We start from the raw sequence: 22486 nt of genomic DNA on the forward strand, positions 1-22486 counted from the left end.
TCTGCTGTCTCTTAGAACCTTCCTGTTTCCTCTGTGGAATTCCCTCCTTAGAGCAAAAAGAGAACTCTAGAAGGATTGCACCAGACATTCAATGGCTGGGCCTAGAGGTGGGGACATCACTTCTACCTACATGCCATTGACCAAGACCCAGTCAGTGGCTCCAACCTAACTGCAGTAGAGGCTGGGAAGTGCTGACTTCCTCTGTGCCCACGTGGAGGAAACAAGATTGGTGAGCATCTCTTCAGTCTCTGCCACAGGCCATGGAAAACACAGTTGGGTAGAAGTCAGATCTGGGCTTTGCCACTGATTCGCTGGGTGGCTTTAAGTAAGTCACCATAACCACTCTGAGCTGTTTGTAACCTCTCACGGGGGCCCTAGTGCTGCCTACCTTGTACCTGTGAGTTTGCATTATTATGTACATGTATGTGCTAGTAATAGGGGTTGTGACTTGCACAATTTTTTTTTAATTAAGATTATAAGGATCCCAGTTATTTATTCAATAACTACTTTTTGAACGCCTCTGATAGCCAGGCATTGGACTAGCCACCAACAAGCTCTGATCCCTGGATCTTACATTCTGATGGAGAAACATACGATAAATAATCTATAAAGAAATAACATGGCTATGTGAGCTACATGATCTAAAGCAACTGAAGGGCTCAGCGTAGACCTCTCTGGAAAGGTAACACTTGAGCTGAGACCTAAAGGATGATGCAGATAATGAATATCAGGGAGGAGAGTGTGCCAAGCAGAGAGACCAACCTGTGGCAAAGACTCTGAGGTGGAAAACTAGTTTGGAGGGTTCCTTGAACTGCCAAACTGTTGTATGAGACGGAAAGATTAGGTCAGAGAGAGATAGTTAGGGGCAACCTCTCCGTGTCTCTGTTTCCTCACCTGTAACCTCCAAAATGGGCTAGTAATGTCAACTTCATAGGGTTGCTGTAAAAGATTAAATGAAATAATGTGTCAAGTGCTTAAGAAAATATCTGGCATGTGATATACGCTAAGTGTGTGTCCATAGATGGTGAGTGAGGATTTTATTCCAAGCACAGTGGGAAAGTTTTAGTTTATAGCAGAGGAGTATATAACCTAATGTCCACTAGTGCTGGTAGTCTGGGCTTGAGTTGGGGGTTTCCTTCCTTCTTCCAGACAGAGTATAAAGGGTTTTTGTGTGTGTGTGTGAAATTAACTAATTCTCCCCCACCAATTGTTCAAAATATCACCTTATTTCCATTAATCCCTCTTCAAATCTTTAAATATATATAGGGTATTTAAATATACACAGAATATACATGAATACGAAAAATCTTAAAAAATTTTTTTTTAATGTTTATTCACTTTTGAGAGAGAGAGAGAGAGAGCTGGTGAGAGGTAGAGAGAGACACAGAATCCGAAGCAGGCTCCAGGCTCTGAGCTGTCAGCACAGAGCCCATTGTGGGGCTTGAACTCACGGACTGCAAGATCATGATTTGAGCTGAAGTTGGATACCTAACTGACTGAGCCACCCAGGCGCCCCCGTGAATAAGATTTTTTAAGATTCGGATTTATACCCCTCTTGAATATAGCCAAATATTTGTGCATAGTTTGCACATAAGTTTCTTTGAATTACATTTAGGGGTGTATGTGAGATGACACTGAGCTGCTGTGCCTCTTGAACTTTGTGTAAATAAAAATGTGGCCTTGTATTTTAGAGCATGCTTCCCAAAGGTCTGTTTTTGGAAGAGGAAAATCTCAGAAGGTTAAAATGATGGCTTTAAAAAAAAATCAGACATGCTTCAGAAACAGATTTTTGCTCACATTAGTAAATAAAGTGTTGGAAGAAAAGCTACAGATACAAAAGAGTTACCATTTCTACAGAAATCTACTCCTTACAAAAGAAGCTGCCCTCATATTTGCGTTTTGCTCATAGTATCCTGAAAATGCAAACCATCAGCTTAAAATATAGTTCCCCTGTTCATTCTCTGGAAGCAGCTCTGGCATGAGCATCAGGAGACTTGGCACATTTGCCTGTGACAGTAAGGACATCCCAGGGGCTGCAGGGTGAGCTGAGGTCATTGTCGCAGCACAAGGCTGTGGCCCACACAGGACTCAGCTGTTGACAGGGAAAAACATGAATATACAATTGTTTTTCTACAGGCAGATAATGAATCCTCTGGTCAATATAATCTCACAAAACAGCAGCTTTGTCTCCATCACCACCAAAAAAGCATCTTAATGGAGTTTCTGCATTAAGTGTTAGCGTTACAGGAGATTTGAAATATAAGGTTTCCCAAAAGATATGCATCTTCTTTTTTTTTGTAAAGAATGACCTAGAAAGGAAAGCAGCCTTCTGGAACTCTGCTGCTGCTGGTGGGGGTAGGAGATATTAGGACATAAGAGGCGGAGCCGCCAAGCACGTGCCTTGTCCAAGGTTTGTGCAAAGAAGCTGGTGTTCCATTTAGCACCTGATGGATTTATTCATTTAGCAAATATTCATGATGCCCCTCCGCTCAGGCCACGCGCTGCGCTGTCTAGAGGCTGGGATGCAGCAGTGACCAAGGCAGGAGGGAGTCTTGCCTCCTTGAGCTCCATCTTCCAGGGAAAACAGACAGTGAAGGAGTAGGTGGGTTGAGCCACCCCATGCTCAGGCACCTGAAGGGCAGGCTGCTAACTGGGCAGAGCCCATCTTGGGAGGAAGAGCTGGGAGTCTGGGAGTGCGTACCTCCAAGAAGAGGAGACCTCGAAATGAGACCCTCAGCATGAGCGAGAGAAGGGCAGATGTGGGAAAGTCTTCTAGGCCAAAGGAATAGTTTGTGAAGGGTGTCTGTGTTTTTGTTTTTGTTTTTATTTCTCCCCTTTGTCTTCTTCCTCACCCAGAAAACTCAAGGATGCCCAGGCTAGAGAATGATATGTACAGCATTATCCCATTTTCATTAATTTTTAAAACAGACACAAAACAACTGTGTACTTTGCATGGACACATATACATTTAAATAAAAGTATTTTGGCTTATTTTTTAAAGTTTATTGATTTATTTTGAGAGTGAGCAAAAGTGGGGGAGGGGCAGAGAGAGAGGGAGAGAGAGAGAGAATCTCAAGCAGGTTCCCTGCTGTTAGCACAGAGCCCAGCATAGGCTCTGTCTCTTGAACCATGAGATCATGATCTGAATGAATCAAAATCAAGAGTCAGGCACTTAACCAATTGAACCACCCAGGTGCCCCTACATAAAAGTACTTTGAGGTATGTTTTAAAAATACTTACTTTTGAGAGAGAGAGAGAGAGAGAGAGAACGAACATGAACAGGGGAAGGGGAGAGAGAGAGGAGGACGCAGGATCTGAAGCAGGCTCTTCACTGATGAACCCGTGAGATCATGACCTGAGCCTGAAGCCGCTCAACCGACTGAGCCACCCAGGCACCCCTGATAGTAATTTGAATGGCACAGAAAGAAACCCACTAAATTTGTGACAGTGGTTGCTTCTGAGAAAGGAGGGGGAGATAAGCCTGGGATGGGGATGACAAACCTCATTTTATCTGAAAACAAATTTTTTTAAAAAATTGTTAGTGTTTTATTCATTTTGTGAGGGAGAGAGAGAGGGAGACATGGAATCCAAGCAGGCTCCACGGCCTGGAGCCTGATATGGGGCTCAAACTCATGAACCATGAGATCATGACTTGAGCTGTAGTCAGACATTTAACTGAGCCACCCAGGCGCCCCATTTATCTCAAAATCTTTAAGGAGACTTTAAAAATGTGTTGACAGGCGGTGCCTGGGTGGCTTAATTGGTTAAGCGTCCAATTCTTAATTTCTGCTCAGGTCATGATCTCGGGGTCATGAGGTTGAGCCCCACATCGGTCTCTGCACTGGGTATGGAGCCTGCTTAAGATTCTCTTCCTCTCCTTCCTCTGCCCCTCACCCATTTGCACATGTTCTCTCTCTCTCTCTCTCTCTCTCTCTCTCAAAAAAGCTGACAAAATGTTAACAATAATTAATTCTGGATGGCTGGTACCCAGGTGTTTGTTGTATTACTCTACATATGTATCTCTATATATATTCTTAACAAAAATCAGGAGTACAGACTATAGTGGTGGGGGTCATCTTTGGAGAATATGCTTTATAAAGTCCTTTGGAATGACCATCTAGGAACTCTTAGCAAAGTTCACATCACAGGGCATCAGATAATCTTGGATTACTCTCATAAAAATGAAGACCAGCTGTTGTGGTGAGAGAGTTTGCCGCAGTATGTGTCTCCCTCACAATAGATTGCTCTTTGGCCTTCAATGCAAGATGGCATTTGTTTCTGGTTATGGTAGACCTCAACTGATAAAGCTCTTTGCATCCTTCCTTTAAAAGAGTTTTTGCCAGGGTTTGTTATTGGGATCAAGATGTGTTCAAAATTTCAGTGATGTAACCTTGTTTCTACTGCTGACCATATGCTGACTTATCCCACTGGAAATGAGTATCCAGCTTGACCACAGAAAGGACTCAACAGAACTTTCTCAGTGTCAAAGAACTGAGAACTTACCAGTGAAACAAGACTCTGCCCTCTTTTGCCCCCTGTTTGCTCATCTTGTTGCAGAAAGACCCTGGGACAATCTTCCTCATTTCTTATAAATTTTAGCCCCTGGCTCACTGACCCTGTCTTCAACACTTTTCCTGGTTATAATTTATAGTAATTTCAGTATCTACATGGAGGATCCTGTTGGGTCTTACAGCTTCTGTCCTCCAATACACTTACCCTCCATTGTTCCTCTGGCACCCGCTTCCATTATCCTCGTCTCCACCACAATCTATGTTGTAACTGTCCTCACCTCATTGATTTATGATTTCTGTCCTTACCCAGCTTAGATTCCATGGGCCATCATTATGGTCACTCCTCTGCCTACGTCCTCAATTCTCTGGACCCTCTCTTCCTCCACAGTCCTTGCTTGGCACACTACACCCCACTCCTCCAGCCTCCCAACCCTGCTGCTTAAATCCAACTCTCCACCTGCCCTGCACCTCTACCCAGGGGGCTGTGTTTAGCTGGGGAAAAACACAACCATGAAGAGAGGACTCACTTTTTTTTTTTTAGGTTTTTGTTTATTTAAAAAAATTTTTTAATATTTATTTCTGAGACAGAGACAGAGCAAGAGTGGGGAAGGGGCAGAGAGAGAGGGAGACACAGAATTTGAAGCATTCTCTAGGCTCTGAGCTGTCAGCACAGAGCCTGATGTGGGGCCCGAACTCACAAACCGTGAGATCATGACCTGAGCTGATGTCAGTTGCTCAACTGACTGAGCCACCCAGGCGCCCCAATGTTTGTTTATTTTTGAGAGAGAGAGAGAGTGTGAGCAGGGACAGCGAGAGAGACACACACAGAATCCGAAGCACAGGCCTCACTTCTAATTTATTTACCTCAAATGGGCCCTCAGCACTCCTGACACTCCTGCTGCCCTTCCTTGATCCACTTAAACACCTTCTCCCCTGTTCTCAGACTCCCAGTAGCTCCTCTCACAGCCACGTTTGCTGCTGATGACCTTGTTTTCTATTTCACGGAAGAAAAATTTCATCTGCTCCCACAGCCTCACCTATAACGCCACCTGCACCTGCCTCCCTTCTTCTTACTAGGCAGAAAGGTGCATCTAGGGCCACCGCCCCAATCTGTGCCTTAGAGCAAATCCTCCCTTGCCTACCCAAGGACAATTCCCCAGCAACTGCCCCTCTCTCCTACTCTGCTCAGTTTTGCCCTCTCTGTGGAGTTATTCCCATTGGCATGCAGATGAGACTTAACATAGCCCCTTGTAACTCTCCTGCCTTGACCCCACACCCCCTTACAGGTACCCACATATTACTCTGATCATCTTTCCAGCAGAGTTCCTTGAAAGGCTTGTCCCTATTTATTTTCACCAATTCTTCTCACCCATTTTCTCTTGATCGTCTCTTATCCGGCTTTATCCCTGGTGCTCCACCAAAATAGCTTTGTCAGAGTTACAGTGACCTCTAGTTGCTAAACCCAGTGACCATTTCTCAGTCCTCATCCTCTTTGACTCAGCAGCCACACCTGACTCGGCTGGCTAGTTCTTTCTCCTTGAACACACTCTTTTCATTTGGCTTCTGGGTACCACACCCTTCTGACTGGTTCCTAACTCAGTCTCTATCTCGGTTTGACCTTATCTGGAAGTCGTGATGACATCAGAGTGCTCCAAGGGTAAATCCTTCCACCTCTTCCCTTCTTTTATATCTATACTCTGTGGGTGGAAGAGACTCATAGCTTTGAATTACCATCCACACAGTTTATCTACACATTTACACATACAGTCACTCTTCATTCAAGGACAATCCACATTCAATTAATCTACTTCAGAAATGGTTTTCTTGACCAAAAAATTTTCAGTGATTGATAGATTGCTTATATTTAAGGTTACAGATGTGGCATCATATTTTTCTAATTTTCTGATGATAGGCTAGAGATTGTCTGCAAAAAAAGATCAATACAACAATAACATCAACAAAAGCCCAGAGAAATACTACAAGAGATATCTCAGAATGTGTCAAAATTAAATTGCATTTTCTGTTATCAGCTTCATAGCCTGTGGCTTTGGAGCTTCTAATACTCACCCTTTTAAGATAAGCTCCTAGCAATTAGAATACAGCCATGACAAAGCCAAAATATTCTCTTGAGACTACTGCACTCCAGTTTTTAACCATGGGGTGTGTATGTGTTTGATACAAAAGGCAAATAGCACTGAAACACTTCATCTTATCACAGAAAAATGAATTTATGACATTGAACTCACCAACATGGAAAGCCATATTTATCTTAAAGCATCTATTGACCCTTGAGTATGAGATAATTATTTAAGATGAATAGAAACCAACCTCTGTTGGTGGTTGTGGGTTTGTTTTGTCTCTTAAATCACTGACTTTTGTCATCTGTAAGATTTTACAGAATGAAATTCTTAGGCCATTCAGTGGGGGATCTCATCTAGTTGAAAAGGTAAAACAAATCTGATTGAGACTTTATGATCAAATACTTGAATGAATAAGTTAAAAGATGGTGTGAACTAGAAAAGAAATGGGGATTTTGTTAGGATCCTGCCAAATGTAGGGTGTCTGGATGGCTCAGTTAAGCATCTGACTCTTGATTTCAGCTCAGATCATGATCTCACAGTTTGTGAGATCGTGCCCCGTGTTGACCTCTGCACTGACAGTGTGGAGCCTGCTTGGGATTCTCTCTCTCTCCTTCCCTCTCTGTCCCTCCTCTGATCGTTTGTGCACAAGTGCCTGCTCTCTCTCACTCAAAATAAATAAACAAAATTTTTTTAAAAATCCTGCCAAATGCTTTTGTAGCCATTTTTTTCTGTCTGTTCAGGAATCAAGAAGGGAAGCATCATAAAAAATATATGGAAGAAATTATGGTGAAGAAAGTCTTATGAGAAAGTGAAAACTCATATTTTTTATTAGTACATTGTGTTTCAAGGTTGCCTAGTGTATAAAGTTTTCATGTGGAAAACAAAAACTCAGTGACTTGAGAAGAGATGATTCTTTAATTACTTAGTGTACTCAGTGTAAATAGTTGATCTAGATTTTTCAGGACCCAAACTGAATTATGTATAAATTAAGTATATGATTGCCAAATAATCCCTTCAGTTGGATCTTCATAGAGAGATTCTACATATAGAGATTATCCTGTTGTATTATTTGTGAAAAATGATATTTTGTAAGTTTCTTTGCCAAGCAATACCTCTGGGTGCCATGGTGTTTTACAATATGCAAATGTGTGCTAAGGTGCAATCAGGACTGATATTCTTTGTAAGCAATGACTTATCAATTAATAAGACTGGCCCAATATTTTGCAACTTTGTTGAGATAAACTCCCTCGGCATAAGATTGTGTACCCTAATGAATTGTGGGATTTTCCAAAAGAGAGTAAATACTTATATTTTATTAGGAATTCGTTATGGTAGAAAACCTTTGCTGAGTTCACATTTGAGGGAAGAAAAGCATCATCTTGAGTATTATACTTTCATCTGCTCACTTTAGTAATTGGCTAGACGTGAAGGCCTGAGGTATTGTTTTCATGACATGGTTTTCCAATTGGTCTTTTTCTTTTCAGGTTCCCGAGGGAAAAGTAGTAGTTCTTAATTTCCGATTCATAGATCTTGAGAGTGACAACCTGTGCCGCTATGACTTTGTGGATGTGTACAATGGTCACGCCAATGGCCAGCGTATTGGGCGCTTCTGTGGCACGTTCCGGCCTGGAGCCCTTGTGTCCAGTAGTAACAAGATGATGGTGCAGATGATTTCTGACGCCAACACAGCTGGGAATGGCTTCATGGCCATGTTCTCTGCTGCCGAACCAAATGAAAGAGGTATCGTTTCCACATAATGCTAATAACAGCAATAATGATGGCTCACAGTTACTGGATGCTTACTGTGTGTTAGGCTGTGTTCTGGGCACCTTAAATGTGTTCACTCCTTTAATCTAAAATTTAAGACCAGTTCTTCTCAAAAATAGCTGGAAAATGCCACTAAACCACTAGGAAACCATTCAAAAAATCTCTTTTTCTTAAAGCCTATGTGATTCTTATTAAAATTCAAATACAGAAACTTATGGAGTAAAAATGTGAAGCTTACATATGTATATGCACATACAGATACAGATACGTACCCCTTAACTCCTTTATAGTCCCCTCTTAGAGCCATGGTGGTGGTCCCATACCTTTGTGTATGCACTTATACATATGTACTTCTGCAATAGCTTCTTAAAAATGTAAGTGGGGCCATACATTCATAGTGTTTCACAGCTTTTTTTTTCTTTCACTGAGAACTATGTGTGGGGGAATTTTCATGTCAGTACATATGAGCACCCAAGGGTAGAAACCTCTACCCTTAAAAGATCATTGTAGTGGGGCGCCTGAGTGGCTCAGTCAGTTAAGGGTCTGACATTGGCTCAGGTCATAAATTCATGGTTCATGAGTTTAAGCCCCACATCAGGCCCTCTGCTGTTGGCACAGAGCCCACTTCAGATCCTCTGTCCCCCTCTCTCTCTGCCCCTCTCCTACTCACGCTTGCGCTCTCTCTCTCTCTCTCAAAAATAAGTAAATATTTGTATATGTATAAAGAAAGATAACTGCAGTGGGCAAGATTTGTTAAATTTGGAGCCTTTAGCTTGAAGTCATTCCCTAATCTGTTCTTGCTTTGAGCTATCGTGCAACATTACTGGTCTGAGAGGTCAGAGGACAGAATCTGGGGCTGACAGAGCAGCCAGAATGTTTGGAAGGAAATCATGGCTGGAAGCTACAGAGGAATTGACGCACAAAGTATACATATAAAATCTACCTAAATCTTTGGCTTGCAGCCAAACTCTACATGTGCAGAGGAGAATCCAGTTGGCCTGGCACAAAAGCATCAGCTGAAACATGAAAGTGAACAGAGATTACAGCTGTTGCCTGCTGCCAGGGAGACCGACTTTGAGCTTGAGTCTAGGCAAGTGCTAGAACAAAAGTCATTTTTCATAGAAACACAACAGAATCTAGAATCTCTAATATCTAATATCTCATCATATCCAATATCTAGTCCTCTGATAAAACCAGAAAAGTGTGTCTAGAGTCCAGTAAAAAGCAGTCAGTAAAAACCAATCCTAAGATAACTCAGATGTTACAGTTGGCAGACAAGCACTTTAAAGTAGCTATTATAAATATGTCTAAGGACATAAAATCTAAGGACTTAAAGGGAAATACATGTGTAATAAGTAACAGACTGAAAATTTCAGAAGAGAAGCTAATCTATAAAAAAGAATAAAAGTAATTCTAGAACTGCAAGATAGAGTCTGAAATTTAAAAATTTACCTGGTGGGCTCATGAGCAGATTGGGGATGGTAGAAGAGTCAGTGGATTTGAATAGAAATGACCTAGTCTGAAGAACCAGGAGAAAAAAAGATTAAAGGTAAAAAGCCTCAGAGACCATTGAGGCAATATCAAGTGATCTAATGTGTAATTTGTGTCCCAGAAGAGAGTGATAATAGTGCAGGAAAAATGTCTGAAGAAATAATGGTTTGAAGCTACCCAGATTTAGTGAAGAACATTAATTTATAGGGCCAAGAAGATCAACAAACCCCAAACAGGACCAAAAAAAAAGAAAAAAAAAAAAAAAAGCCATACTGAGGAACATTAAAATTATAGAAATCTAAGTAAAAAGAGAAATTTTCATGGCACCTGGGTGGCTCAGTCAGTTAAGCATCCGACTTGATCTTGCATTTGAGCCCCACGATAGGCTCTGTGCTGACAGCTCATAGCCTGGAGCCTACCTCGGATTCTGTGTCTCCCTCTCTCTCTGCCCCTCCCTCTATCACACTCCGTCTCTCTCAGGGAAAAATAAAAAATAAAAAAAATAAAAGATTTAAATGCTGCAACCTCTAGGGGAAAATTTTTAGTAGTTTCTTCTGAAGCTAAACATCTACATCTACATCTACTCTTGGACTAGGAATTGCTCTCCTGGGTATTTGTGCGAGCAAAATGAAAACGCATGTCCACAAAGAGATTTCTACAAAAATGTTCACAGAAGGTCCATTCACAATAGCCCAAACTGGAAACACCCAAATGAATATCAGTGGAGAAGAGGTAAACAAACTGAGGTATTTCCATATGCTGGAATATTACTCAGCGGAGTGAAGAAACAAACTGCCAACTCACACAGCAACATGAATGCCTCCCCCTATAAGCAGGGGAAGCCAGACACAGAAGAATACACAATACACTATTCCTTTTATATGAAGGTCCAGAGTAAAACTACGGTGGAATTTTTCAGATAAGTGGTGTGGAGAGGCAGCAGACTGACTGGGGAGGGATACAGAAGTTTGGTAGGAAATAGATTCTGTATCATCCTAGTAGTTTGGCTTTCAGGGGCAGATCAATTTTTCAAATTAGTACAGCTAAGATTTATGCATTTCATTGTACATGAATTTATCTCCCTGAAATCTGTCAATCATCATCATCATCATCATCATCATCAGGTGGTGGGGATTGCACATTAGTATTAATAAAAAGAATAGTAGAATGATAATAATTGTTGAAATTGGGTGATGGATACATAGAAGCTCATTATGTTATTCTGTTTACTTTGTTTATGCTTGAAATTTTCCATGAGTAAAAGTTTTATAAATTATCCAACCTCAATTTTTATAACACATTTTCTTAGAGATGCCTTTTAAGAATTATTATCTTCTGTGTCAAAAAAATATTTAAAGTTATTAGTTCCCTTAGTTTGAATTCAGTTTTTCTCTGTTAGTTAAATTCAAGTAAAATTAAATTTAGAACTTGGTGTTAAAATATCTTTCTAAAATTATTTCTCTTGACTTATCAGTCCATGTGCATAAAGATGTCTGAAATGATGTTTCTCAAATATTAATTGTGGTTAGTTTTAGGTGGTTGGATTTGGGGTAATTTTTTATTTTTTTGATGCTTTTCTGTATTGCTGAAAATTTATAAACCCGTATTATTTTTACAAACAAAAATTATTCCTAAAAATATTAAAGATGTATAGCATATAAAGTTTTCTGGTAGTGGGAGTTTTATATGCCAACTAATTCAAATTTTGTCCATGCACCTGGGTTTTAATCCTATTAATAAATACCTCTGCCTTGAGGGTTCTTAAAATCTGTGTAATTTGTTGAGCCTGCATGATTTCTGAATGAGTTCTTGGCCAAAGATTTTGTCTTTACTTGTCCAAAAAAATGAAAGAAAGAAAAGAAGCGATAGCTCTCACTCTACTCCTGTGTTCTCTTGTGCTGATGTGATATGTCAAGTAACAGAGATCATTCAGCATGTGTGTGGAGGGCAGGGAGATGTATGTGGAGACCATTTCTTAAGAAAAAATTTAAGAGCTTCTCTCATTGCCTTTATTTACTGTACTATCATCAATTTTCCAAATTCCCAATCTCCTTATAGTTGCATTGCCATGACCTATATCAGGATATAAACTTGGATTTTTTTTTCATACTTAATAACTTTAGGGGATCAGTATTGTGGAGGACGCCTTGAAAGACCTTCTGGCTCTTTTAAAACCCCCAACTGGCCTGACCGTGATTACCCTGCAGGAGTCACTTGTGTGTGGCATATTGTAGCCCCAAAGAATCAGGTAAGCTTCCCTGAAAATCTGAAGAAAGCATGCACATGTGAATTGCCTAGATGGTATGAGGGGCCCATCTTTCAAGAGCTTAGCATGCAGGGTGAGGAAGGCCCTGCTGGGCACAGGTATCTCTTCATAAAAGACCCAGATTAAAATTGCTTTTGCTAAGTCATGTATTTAATTATATAAATTATAGAAATACAATTTTTAAATTTCAATGTAAATAGTAAGCAAATCCCTGTGAGATTGTTTAACCCTGTGGAAAATGTTATAAGCAGCAGTGACTAAATACGGGAGGGTTAGAATCCCCAAGTACATGTACACGTTTCAGGTTGCCATTTGTTCACACGCTAAATGCACCTGACAGCTTCACTGGGACAAAGCCAATGCAAGCACACCACATCTTCCCCTCAGAGAACAAGTCTGAAAGCTAATCTGCTCTGTGGATTTTTTTTGGTTGTTGTTTAACATAAAATTTGTTCAGGTTCCCCACAAATAACTTTATGCAATCCTCTAAAACAATCAAGAGAGAAGTTCTTAGTTTTCCAGTGCTTATTAGTTTGTGGTTATATGAAATTTTATCTTTTCTGGGAACCACTTTTAGATATTAATTACAGGAGAAAACTTAGCATGGGAGTAGACCAAGTCTACTTTGTGGATGTTGGAAAACAAAGAATTATTATTGTTACAAACACTACAGACTTTAATCACACACTAGATGGTGATCATTATGGTACTGTTAAAAAAAACTTTTCTAAACTGATCTTTTGAAGGGCGCCTGGGTGGCTCAGTCGGTTAAGGGTCCTACTTTGGCTCAGGTCACGATCTCATGGTTTGTGGGTTTGAGCCCCATGTTGGGCTCTGTGCTGACAGCTCAGAGCCCGGAGCCTGTTTTGGATCCTGTGTCTCCCTCTCTCTCTGCTCCTCCGCCCCCCTTTCTCTCTCTCCCTCTCTCTCTTTCAAAAATAAATAATAAAACATTAAAAAAAATAAAAAATAAACTCATCTTTTGTATCACTTACACAGATACTATTTGCCATATATTCATTTTTTAATGTTAAATTATTCAGGCAAACGTACCATGCAGATTGGTGATTTGAACTCACACACACACTTTGATCGTAATCCCCAAACCCAGTTTTATTTTTAAGAATAAAAATCTGGTCATTTACTTATTGATGAAAGATTTATAAACTTATTTAACTTTTTATAGCTTAAAGTAACATTTAAAAATCACATTTCTCAACATTTAAGCAGTATGTAATTCTTGAGATGGTTTTGGTCACTTTTCTTTCTGTGACATTTGTAAATATATTGGTTTAAATAATTTCAACTTAATTATACTTGCAGATTACAATTCAGCATATTTTTTCTATTATCTCTTTATTTAAATTTAAACTTGGGTTTCATTTTATTAACGTGATTTTTTACTTTAGCCAATTGAGTTTTTAATCATTGTTGTAATGTCTGAAATCACTGGAAGCGCTGTCAGAGAAGAATAAACTGGGAAAATTAAATCCTGAGTAATTTCTGTGCCAATCTCTGGGCATTTTCTTCCAATAAAGACTTAACCTTCATTTTTTATCATAGTTTCCCCCTCTATTCTCCTACTTATTTACTTATTTTTTAATCTTCTCTCTAAAAGCTGTTATATGACTAAGTAGAGAAAGGTCAGCCAATTTTTTAATAATCTGGAAAACATTTTATTACCAACTGGTGAGAAGTTATTGGACCCAGAGAGGAAGTATTTTAATACGATTTAAAGCACTGCTAAATATGAATAAGCTATTATTCACCCTTAACTGGTGCTGACTTTTTAAAGGTGGGTAAATATGTAGATATGTGACAATTATCTTCAAAGCCAAAATTTACCTTTGATCCCTCCGTGATGCTGTTGCTATTATCATATTCATCTAGGTTACTGTGTGTGAGTCTTCTTTAGCTAATATCTAGGGCCTGTCCTAACAGGAATTAATGCCCATTATCTTCCCGAAGCAGCAGGGAGGGTTACCTGCCCACCTGCTGCCCAGCAAAAGTGGAGATCAGCTGTCTGGGTGCCGTGGGTATTTATGAGCCCAGTGAGATTTCCTTTGATTCATATGTTGGAGGTGCTCTGGAAAAATCTGCTTGTGAGGGGAATGATTGCCTGTTAACTCAAAACTTCCTATTGACTTGAATAACTTGGACACTATTATTGGTACTTATGCAAAAAAAGTTAAGAAATAGTTAAGAAGTCTAACACTGACTTGGTATATGAGTGCTTTTATGCAACCTCTTCAAAAATCAACTACATCACCAAGTAGGCTGTGCTCAACTCAGTAGGCACACTTTTCAGACATACTTCAAGAAGACATCACAGTCAGTCCCCACTTCCTGAATCTCTGGTCCTAAAGAATTTGACTCCTTTGCATGTGATAGGAATGTTGTTCTCTTTCCCTTGTAAGGGGAACAACTCCATCCACCACCCAAATGCATACACTTACACCACACCCCAGCATACACTAACATAGGGGAACATCTCCGAGAAGAATGAAGTTGGCATAGGTTCTGCTTCCCACTCTAACACATATCCAGTTATGGTCTTAATGTAGGTTGCTAGGGTTGTGTGGTGTTCCCATACTTTTGTAGCTGTAGGTGAACAGGTCTCCTAAATTTAAGATCTTAACTAGGGTTGAGATGACCTTTTGGAATGATTAAAAATTAAAGGAAAGTAATACCACAGTTTTGTGAACTACAGAAGAAATATGAAAACCATAAGAAATGAATAATTCAAACAGAAGGAATATTTTCTTGACAAAGGAAAATCATGATATCCTACGGATCTGGGGAGAGGAAGATTTCTGGGTGAGATTATTCCTCAAAGCTATCTTGACATTTCTAATGTTGTGCTTTCTCTAAAGCTTATAGAATTAAAATTTGAGAAGTTTGATGTCGAGCGTGATAACTACTGCCGATACGATTTTGTGGCTGTGTTTAATGGTGGGGAAGTCAACGACGCTAAGAGAATTGGAAAGTATTGTGGTGATAGTCCACCCGCGTAAGTAGCACCTGTTTTATTTCATTAATATTTTAGTAGCTCTAAACTTCTTTCTTATTAAACTGCCCAATTATATTTTATTTTCTGGAAGATTCTATGCTGTTGTTGTTTTCTTCACAAATTCTTGGGTTTGTCCCATGGCAGTAGAGTCCCATACAGCCCCAGCACAAAAAATAGCCAACCCAGAGAGTAAGGAGGCATTAATGAGTGTAGCGAGGCCTCAGCGGCCAAACAGATAACAGATGCAGAGTTGGTGATGCCCCAGAGCCAGATACTAGCCAGATACCTGGATACGTCACTGCCCTGCAAAGGTGAGCTCAAGCATCAGAGTGGAAGGGGGAAATTCTGAGAAAAAAGCAGGGGGCTGAAATTTGGGGATCCAGATACGGAAACCTGGATGCTCATGATGACCCAGGTGGTTTTACCTGATCAGAGACTTGTCCTGGACCTCTTGTTGCTTTGTACCTCTTCCTCACCGTGTTGCTCATATGTTTGCTGGGTAAGCCTGAAAGGCACTGTGTATTTATCAGCAAACGTTTATGGAGCTTAGAGCTCTGCTACTTACTAGCTGTGTGACATCGAGCCAGTTGCTTAATTCCTCTTAGTTCCCTATTCTGTATTGGTGCAACACATGTATTTTGGTGCAAGATATTTCACCCTTTCACATACAATACTGGAGAAAGCCTCAGTTGAAATTAATATAGCTTAGGGCCTCTGGCTGGCTCAGTCAGTAGAGCTTCCAACTCTTGATCTTGGGATGTAAGTTCGAGCCTCATGTTGGGTGTTGAGATTACTTTTAAAAAAATAAAATCTTAAGGAAAAAAAAGACGTTACTACAGTTTGCTGTCAAAGTCACCATTATGTCAATTTTTAAATACCCTTTTCTACTCTGTTGCTTAAACATAATTCGATTATACGCATCACCTGATTTTACATGCATGTCTATGATTCCCCCAGACACATTTAAGTTAAAACAAGGTATTTTTCATTTTAAATTCATTTTTTCAATTTAAATTCATTTATATTGTTTGATAATATTAAGAATTGTTAATACATACAAATTGGCTAAAATTTGAACATTACTATACCCAAACTTGACTCTGCAGCCAAATGTGTTAGAGAAAGGCCCATTTCTAAGCTCTTAGCAAAGGTGTTCCTTCTGTATTTTTTTCCTGTTGCTGCTGTAACACATTACCACCAACTGAGTGGCTTAAAACAATACATGTATTCTCTTACAATTCTGGAGGTCAGAAGTCTGAAATCCCTTGCACTGAGCTAAAATTAAGCTGTCAGCAGGGCTGTTTCCTTCTGGAAGCTCTGAGGGGAGAATCAGTTTCTATGCCTATTTCAGCTTCAAGAGCTGCTGCATTTCTTGGCTGTGGTTCCTCCTCCATCTTCAAAGCACATCACTCCTGTCTGTCCTTCTGTCATCGTATTGCCTTCTCCTCTCCTGGAGTCAAACCTCTCTCTTCTAAGGATACCTGTGGTTACATTTAGGGCCCAAGTAGACAATCCAGGATACTCTTTTCCTTCTCAAGATCCTGAACTTGATCACACCTGCAATGTCCCTTCGCACATAAGGTAACATATTCACATGTTCAAGGGATTCGGATGCGGACATCTTGGGGTGCCATTATCAGCCTACCACACCCTCCTTTATTCCAAGCCAGTCTTTTCATCTGTATCCTCCATCTGACCTCCTCCTTTTCTCCCTTGAAATTCCCCTCTACCTAGTAGCCCTGTTTTTTTCTCCATCATCTCCATCTTTAGCCTCTGCCTTTATTATTTGTTTCCCATAGCCAAAAATTTAAGTTCTCCTGAAATAAGGGGAAGAAAAGTAACCCTTTCTTGACCCCCTATCCTGCTGTAGCTTTTTCTACCATGTCTCTCTTTGTCTTTATATCCAAGTATTTAAAAAAAAATTTCAAATTCCATTTCCTAGCGATATGGAAAATAAGATAGCCTTTAAAATCCTACCACAACAAATACCAAACAGTGTTCCTAAGTTAAAAAAAATTTTTTTAAGCATTGCTCAGTTGGTAAAAAAAAAAAAAGAGAAATCATCAGAGGGCAAAAATGTTGAAAAGCCCAACAGTGCTTGGGTGGCTCAGTCGGTTAAGTGTCCCAGCTCTTGATTTCAGCTCAGGTCATGATGTCACAGTTTGTGGGATCAAGCCCCTTGTCAGGCTCTGTGCTGACAGTGTAGAACCTGCTTGGGATTCTCTCTCCCTCTCTGCCCCTCCCCACATGTGCGCATACTTGCTTTCTCTCTTTCTCTCTCTAAAAATAAATAAACATGGAAAAACTATTAGCAAGTCATATCTAACAATGTATAGAAAATGCTGTTTGACCAGGAATTCAAGATTGGTTTGAACTTAGAAAAGCTATTAATATAATTTAGTTGCCAGATTAAAGTATGATTTTTAGATTTATATTTTTATTTGTTGGAAACAATTTATTCAAGAATATATTTTCTTAAATAGCTTGAATAAAAGTTTATTAATATTATTTTAATAGCAACAGAAATACAAAATACTCAAGAATAAATCTAATAATTGTGTGCAAGCCCTGAAAAGAGAAAATTATAAAACCTTACTAAAAGGTATTTAAAAAAACCTCAGTAAATAGAGCTGTATACTGTTCTCGTGAATAGGAAAAATCAATGTCATTTAAAAATAACAAAATTGGTTTTTCATTAAACCTGATAGCCTGATTCTGAAATGTTCATGGAATTGCAAGGGAGTTGGGGATGGGGGCAAAACTAAGATGGTTCTGAAGGAGAACTTGGCAGGGGGATTTGCCTTACATGATGGAGCCATATCAGAAAGCTGTTGTATTTAAGACAATATGGTTTTAACAGAGATTGACAAATGGACTAATGAAAACACCAAAGAGAGGCCAGACACATCCACACATGTCTGCACATGGGGCACATCGCAGAGAGCCACAGGTCAGCTGGTAAAAAATGGCCTCATTGAAAAATGAGGCAGGAACAATTTGTTTTCATATGGGAAAAATGAATGACACACACATACACACAGAACCACAACTACAGATGCACTGGAACCTTAAATGAGAATTTCTGCCCGTTAAAATACACCTTAAAGAGGGAAAAGAGAAGGCACAAAACAGAAACAGGTATTTGTAACATATTTGACAAAGACCCCTAGGTCCAGAATATATCAAGAAATTCTAAAAATTATTTAAGGAAAGACAACAGGAAAAAAAAATGGGCAAGAGACATGACAAGACATTCCCAAAGGAAGAAAGCTGCACAGTGACTAAATCTTTATAAAAAGTGTAAATTGGTACAACAACTTTGGAAATCAGCTTGGCATTATCTAGTAAAGTTGAAGATGGGCATGTATCCTGTGACTTAGCAGAGAATATGTACACTACCCTCCTGGGGTGCCCACTAACGTTACTTTTGCCCATGTGTACCACAAGACATACACAAGAGTATTCTTAGCGATAGTTTGTAATGGGGGGGGGGGCAGAGGAAATAGCCTAATATTTATCAACAAGAGAATAGTTCACACTATGCAGCAGTGAAAACAGTGGATGAATCTCGCAGTTATAATGCTGAGTGTGAAAAAAAATAACAGAAAAATGCACACCATACCCTTTCATTTATATGAAGTTTATAAATTTTTTTTTAATGTTTATTTTTGAGAGAGACAGAGACAGAATGCAAGTGGGTTGGGGCAGAGAGAGAGGGAGGCACAGAATCCGAAGCAGGCTCCAGGCTCCAGGCTCCGAGCTGTCAGCACAGAGCCCAACGCGGGGCTCGAACTCACGGGTTGTGAGATCATGACCTGAGCCGAAGTCGGACGCTCAACCGACTGAGCCACCCAGGCACCCCAATTTATATGAAGTTTAAAAGCATGCTTAGTGATGCATATTTATTGGTAAATCTGTTGGTAAAGAAAAGGAGAAACATAGAATCCAGCATAGTGATAGCCTCCATGCAGGTGGGGAGGGGGTCACAAAGTGGGGGCTCCTTGCTTCTGAGGAGTTTGTCTGGAGTAGCTTGACAGCCAGTCCTCCAACTAACACTTTTACCAGAGGAATATTTTTTTCATAGAGTACTTCTGGGATGGGGCAGTGCAGAAAATGAGAAAACCTATTTGGGGGACTTCTCCCCTGTTAAAAGTCTGAAGAGAAGGAGGAGTGCTGTGGTTGGTGAGATCACTTCATCATCCCTGTGTCGGGTTCAGTGCAGTATCAACACCATTGAATTCAGTTCAGAAACACTCATTAAGCCTCAGCCATGTGGTGGGCACTGTGTTAGGTAGCTGGAATACAACAATAAATAAAAAACAAAGATAATTGGTAGGAGGGATGAAACGAGGCGGATAGTTAAAATGGCAAAGGAATATGCCAGGTACGTTTCTGACAAGGAGTCCTTTGGTCCAATCAGCACAAGTGGTGGGGTCAGGAGAAGCTTTTTGAAGGAGATTGTGCCTCTTGAAGCTTAGTCTTGAAGGAAGAGTTGGCATTGGTCATAAGCAGAAGGGAGGACAGACTCATTCCAAGTAGAAGACACTCCATCAATAGAGATAACACAGGGGAGGCATATGCTATTCTGGAGCCCAAACCTTGAGTTGGAGCCTAGAGAGGCAGGAGCACTGAACTGGGTTCCACATCTTACAGACAGGGGAGCCTTTCAAATACATTTAGTCAGGAAATGGCGGGACCAGTGCCTTAGAATCCCCATCCTTGACATGAGCAGAGAGTCTGGTTAGAAGGCTGTGGCAGGAGATCCAGGTAAAGTCAAGGAGGTGGGGAAGGATGAGGAGATGAGGAAGGATGGTAGAGATGGAGAGGAGGATGTGGATCAAGAAATATTTAGGCAAGATTGGCAGGACATGGCGGTTGACTAGCTGTAGTGGTTGAAGACGACGACGACTATGGGATGACAAAGCAGAGACAGTGAACGCAGCCAGCTTTGTAAGACCAAAGAGCATCTTCCATCCCTTCCCAGGATCTGCCAGTATGGAATGAATCCAAGGAAGAGTTCCTCTTGCCTTTCTAGTGGTTTGTTACATTAGTTTGTGGATGCACACGTAGCCCTCAGAACGTTTATGGCACTGTGATTCTGTCACATTCATGCTAGAGCTCAGCAGCAGCATAACAAAAATGTCTGTTACTACAATACTCTTCCTTGAGAAAATTTAATTTCCAGTTTGATGCTCCCAAGATTAGTTCATAGAAAAGACATTAGATGATCACTATAATTATAATATCATGCCCAGAAGGCTGACCTGATGAGGTCTTAAGGTTTCCTTTGCTGCATATAATAAGTGCTTTTTGTAATTTTATCATGTAAACAAGTTTAACATATTTTTTTTGTAATTGTGGCTGGGAATTGTTTCATGCATATTGTTTATATTTATTGAATGGAATATGTTTTCAAAAGCAAGACAGAATGTTTCTGATAAAGGCTTGATTCTCAGAAGCATTATTTAAATGATCTCGGTCACTCTTGTGACCAGAATGCTAAATGTAGGTCACGAAGCTCAGTTTTGGCTTCATCCCATCCCTTGGCTCAGAAGGTAATTAATAGCCTTCAGGACAGAAAAGATCCTGCAGTTTTTCTAACTGGTTTGGTCAAGTACAGATCTACCTCCTCACCCCCAACCATCCCCACTCAAAGTAGCTGACAGGTGGGAAGAAAAATTAAGTTGCCCCATTATTTGCTGTTCATGATGCCTACAAAGTGGTTTGGCTGGGGCACCTGGGTGGCTCAGTCGGTTGCGCGTCTGACTTCGGCTCAGGTCATGATGCCACGGTTCGTGGGTTAGAGCCCCACGTTGGGCTCTGTGCTGACAGCTCAGAGCCTGGAGCCTGCTTCAGATTCTGTGTCTCCCTCTCTCTCTGCCCCTCCCCTGCTCATACCCTGTCTCTCTCTGTCTCTCAAAAATAAATAAATGTAAAAAAAAAAAACCATTTTCAAAGTGGTTTGGCTGAGAAGATGCCTCAAAGAAGAGTTTAGTCAAACCACTAATTAACTCAATTAAATAACTTGTTTCGTTTTTCCCACTTCTGAATTAAATAGTCTTGAAATAGAATTAGCCAAACAGCATTTTTTAACCATTGCTTAAATAATAATAGAGAAGGCTCAAATGAAACTATTTTATATGATAGTTATTCCCTAAGACTTAGGAGTGCTTTTGAGCCTCACTTATTATCGCCACTAAATCTTTAGTACCAGCTAACCAGCAAGTCCCTAAAATAGCTTTCAAATTAAGAGTTCTTTAATGATGTCATTCATAACCACCAAAGCAATCACTTTCTCTTTCAACTTCGCAGCCTTCTGCTATTGAGATTATAAAACAGAAACGTTTCCATTTCAGGCCTGCCTGAGAGCTCTCATTAAAAATGAAATGGAAGTCACGTTAAACCCTACGTGGCTTTCTTATCCCCTGGTGACCAGCCCACCAAAATGATCCCTCTGGCTGTGTCTTCACAGTGCATGGGAATTCATTTATGACATTTCTCCATCTGACTCTCTATGGCCAGCATCCCTAGCTCCCCAGGCCAGCTCAAATCCAGAGTCTTAATGAAAAGAAGCTGTGTGGTTCCCAAGTCAGGCCAGACTCTAAGGTGCTTGTGAAGAACCAGCCACAGTTTCAGTGTTTACACTGGTCTCAATGTCTAGCACAGTCTCTTTGGTCACCTGGTCCTACGTTCAAATTCTGACTCCCCTACATGCTAGCTGTAGGGCCTTGGGTAAATTACTTGAACTCTCTGAACTTCACTTGCCTATTCTGTTAGAAAGTGAGTAACAGTGCCGATCTGAACACTCGTAAATGTTAGCTATTTAGCATTAATTCTGAGCACATTGAGACTTTCACCTTTTGAAGTATCTTAACTTTTACTTTTAAACATGTAGTGATCTATTGTCAAATGGAAAGCTAGGATTCTACAATTCAGAGAGGTGCCACTTAAAAAAAATTTTTAATGTTTTTCTTCTTTTAGGCCAATTGTATCTGAGGGAAATGAACTTCTCATTCAGTTTTTATCAGACTTAAGTTTAACTGCAGATGGATTTATTGGTCACTACAAATTCAGGCCGAAGAAATTGCCTACAACTACAGTACCACCTGTTACCACCACATTCCCTGTAACTACGGGTAAGTTTTTCTGTTTTGATGTTTGTGCACACACCTCAGGAGTATAAGAAAAATTCTTTTGAAGTAGAAAAAAAAAATTAAAACAAAGATACTTGAAACTAAACTAAGTTAAATAAAATGAAAACTTATCTAAAAGAATAATATAACTCCATTAATGAAAAAGTGTAAGGTGTAAGAAGTTTATAAGCTAATAATTTTTAAGAGTCATGTAAGAAAATTATGAC

At 40.0% G+C, this 22486-nt stretch overlaps 1 protein-coding gene across 1 annotated transcript in view; it reads left to right on the forward strand.

The window, feature by feature from the left end:
* Positions 1-22486, forward strand: part of PCOLCE2 (procollagen C-endopeptidase enhancer 2) — a 61697-nt gene that overhangs the window by 30418 nt on the left and 8793 nt on the right. The window contains exons 3-6 of the mRNA XM_060640912.3: positions 8077-8332; positions 11974-12098; positions 14990-15126; positions 22108-22262. Of these exons, the coding sequence (XP_060496895.2) occupies positions 8077-8332; positions 11974-12098; positions 14990-15126; positions 22108-22262 (673 nt within the window). The remainder of the gene's footprint in view (positions 1-8076; positions 8333-11973; positions 12099-14989; positions 15127-22107; positions 22263-22486) is intronic.

Source organism: Panthera onca, chromosome C2 (genome assembly GCF_046562875.1).
Source record: "Panthera onca isolate mPanOnc1 chromosome C2, mPanOnc1 haplotype 2, whole genome shotgun sequence".
NCBI lineage: Eukaryota > Metazoa > Chordata > Mammalia > Carnivora > Felidae > Panthera > Panthera onca.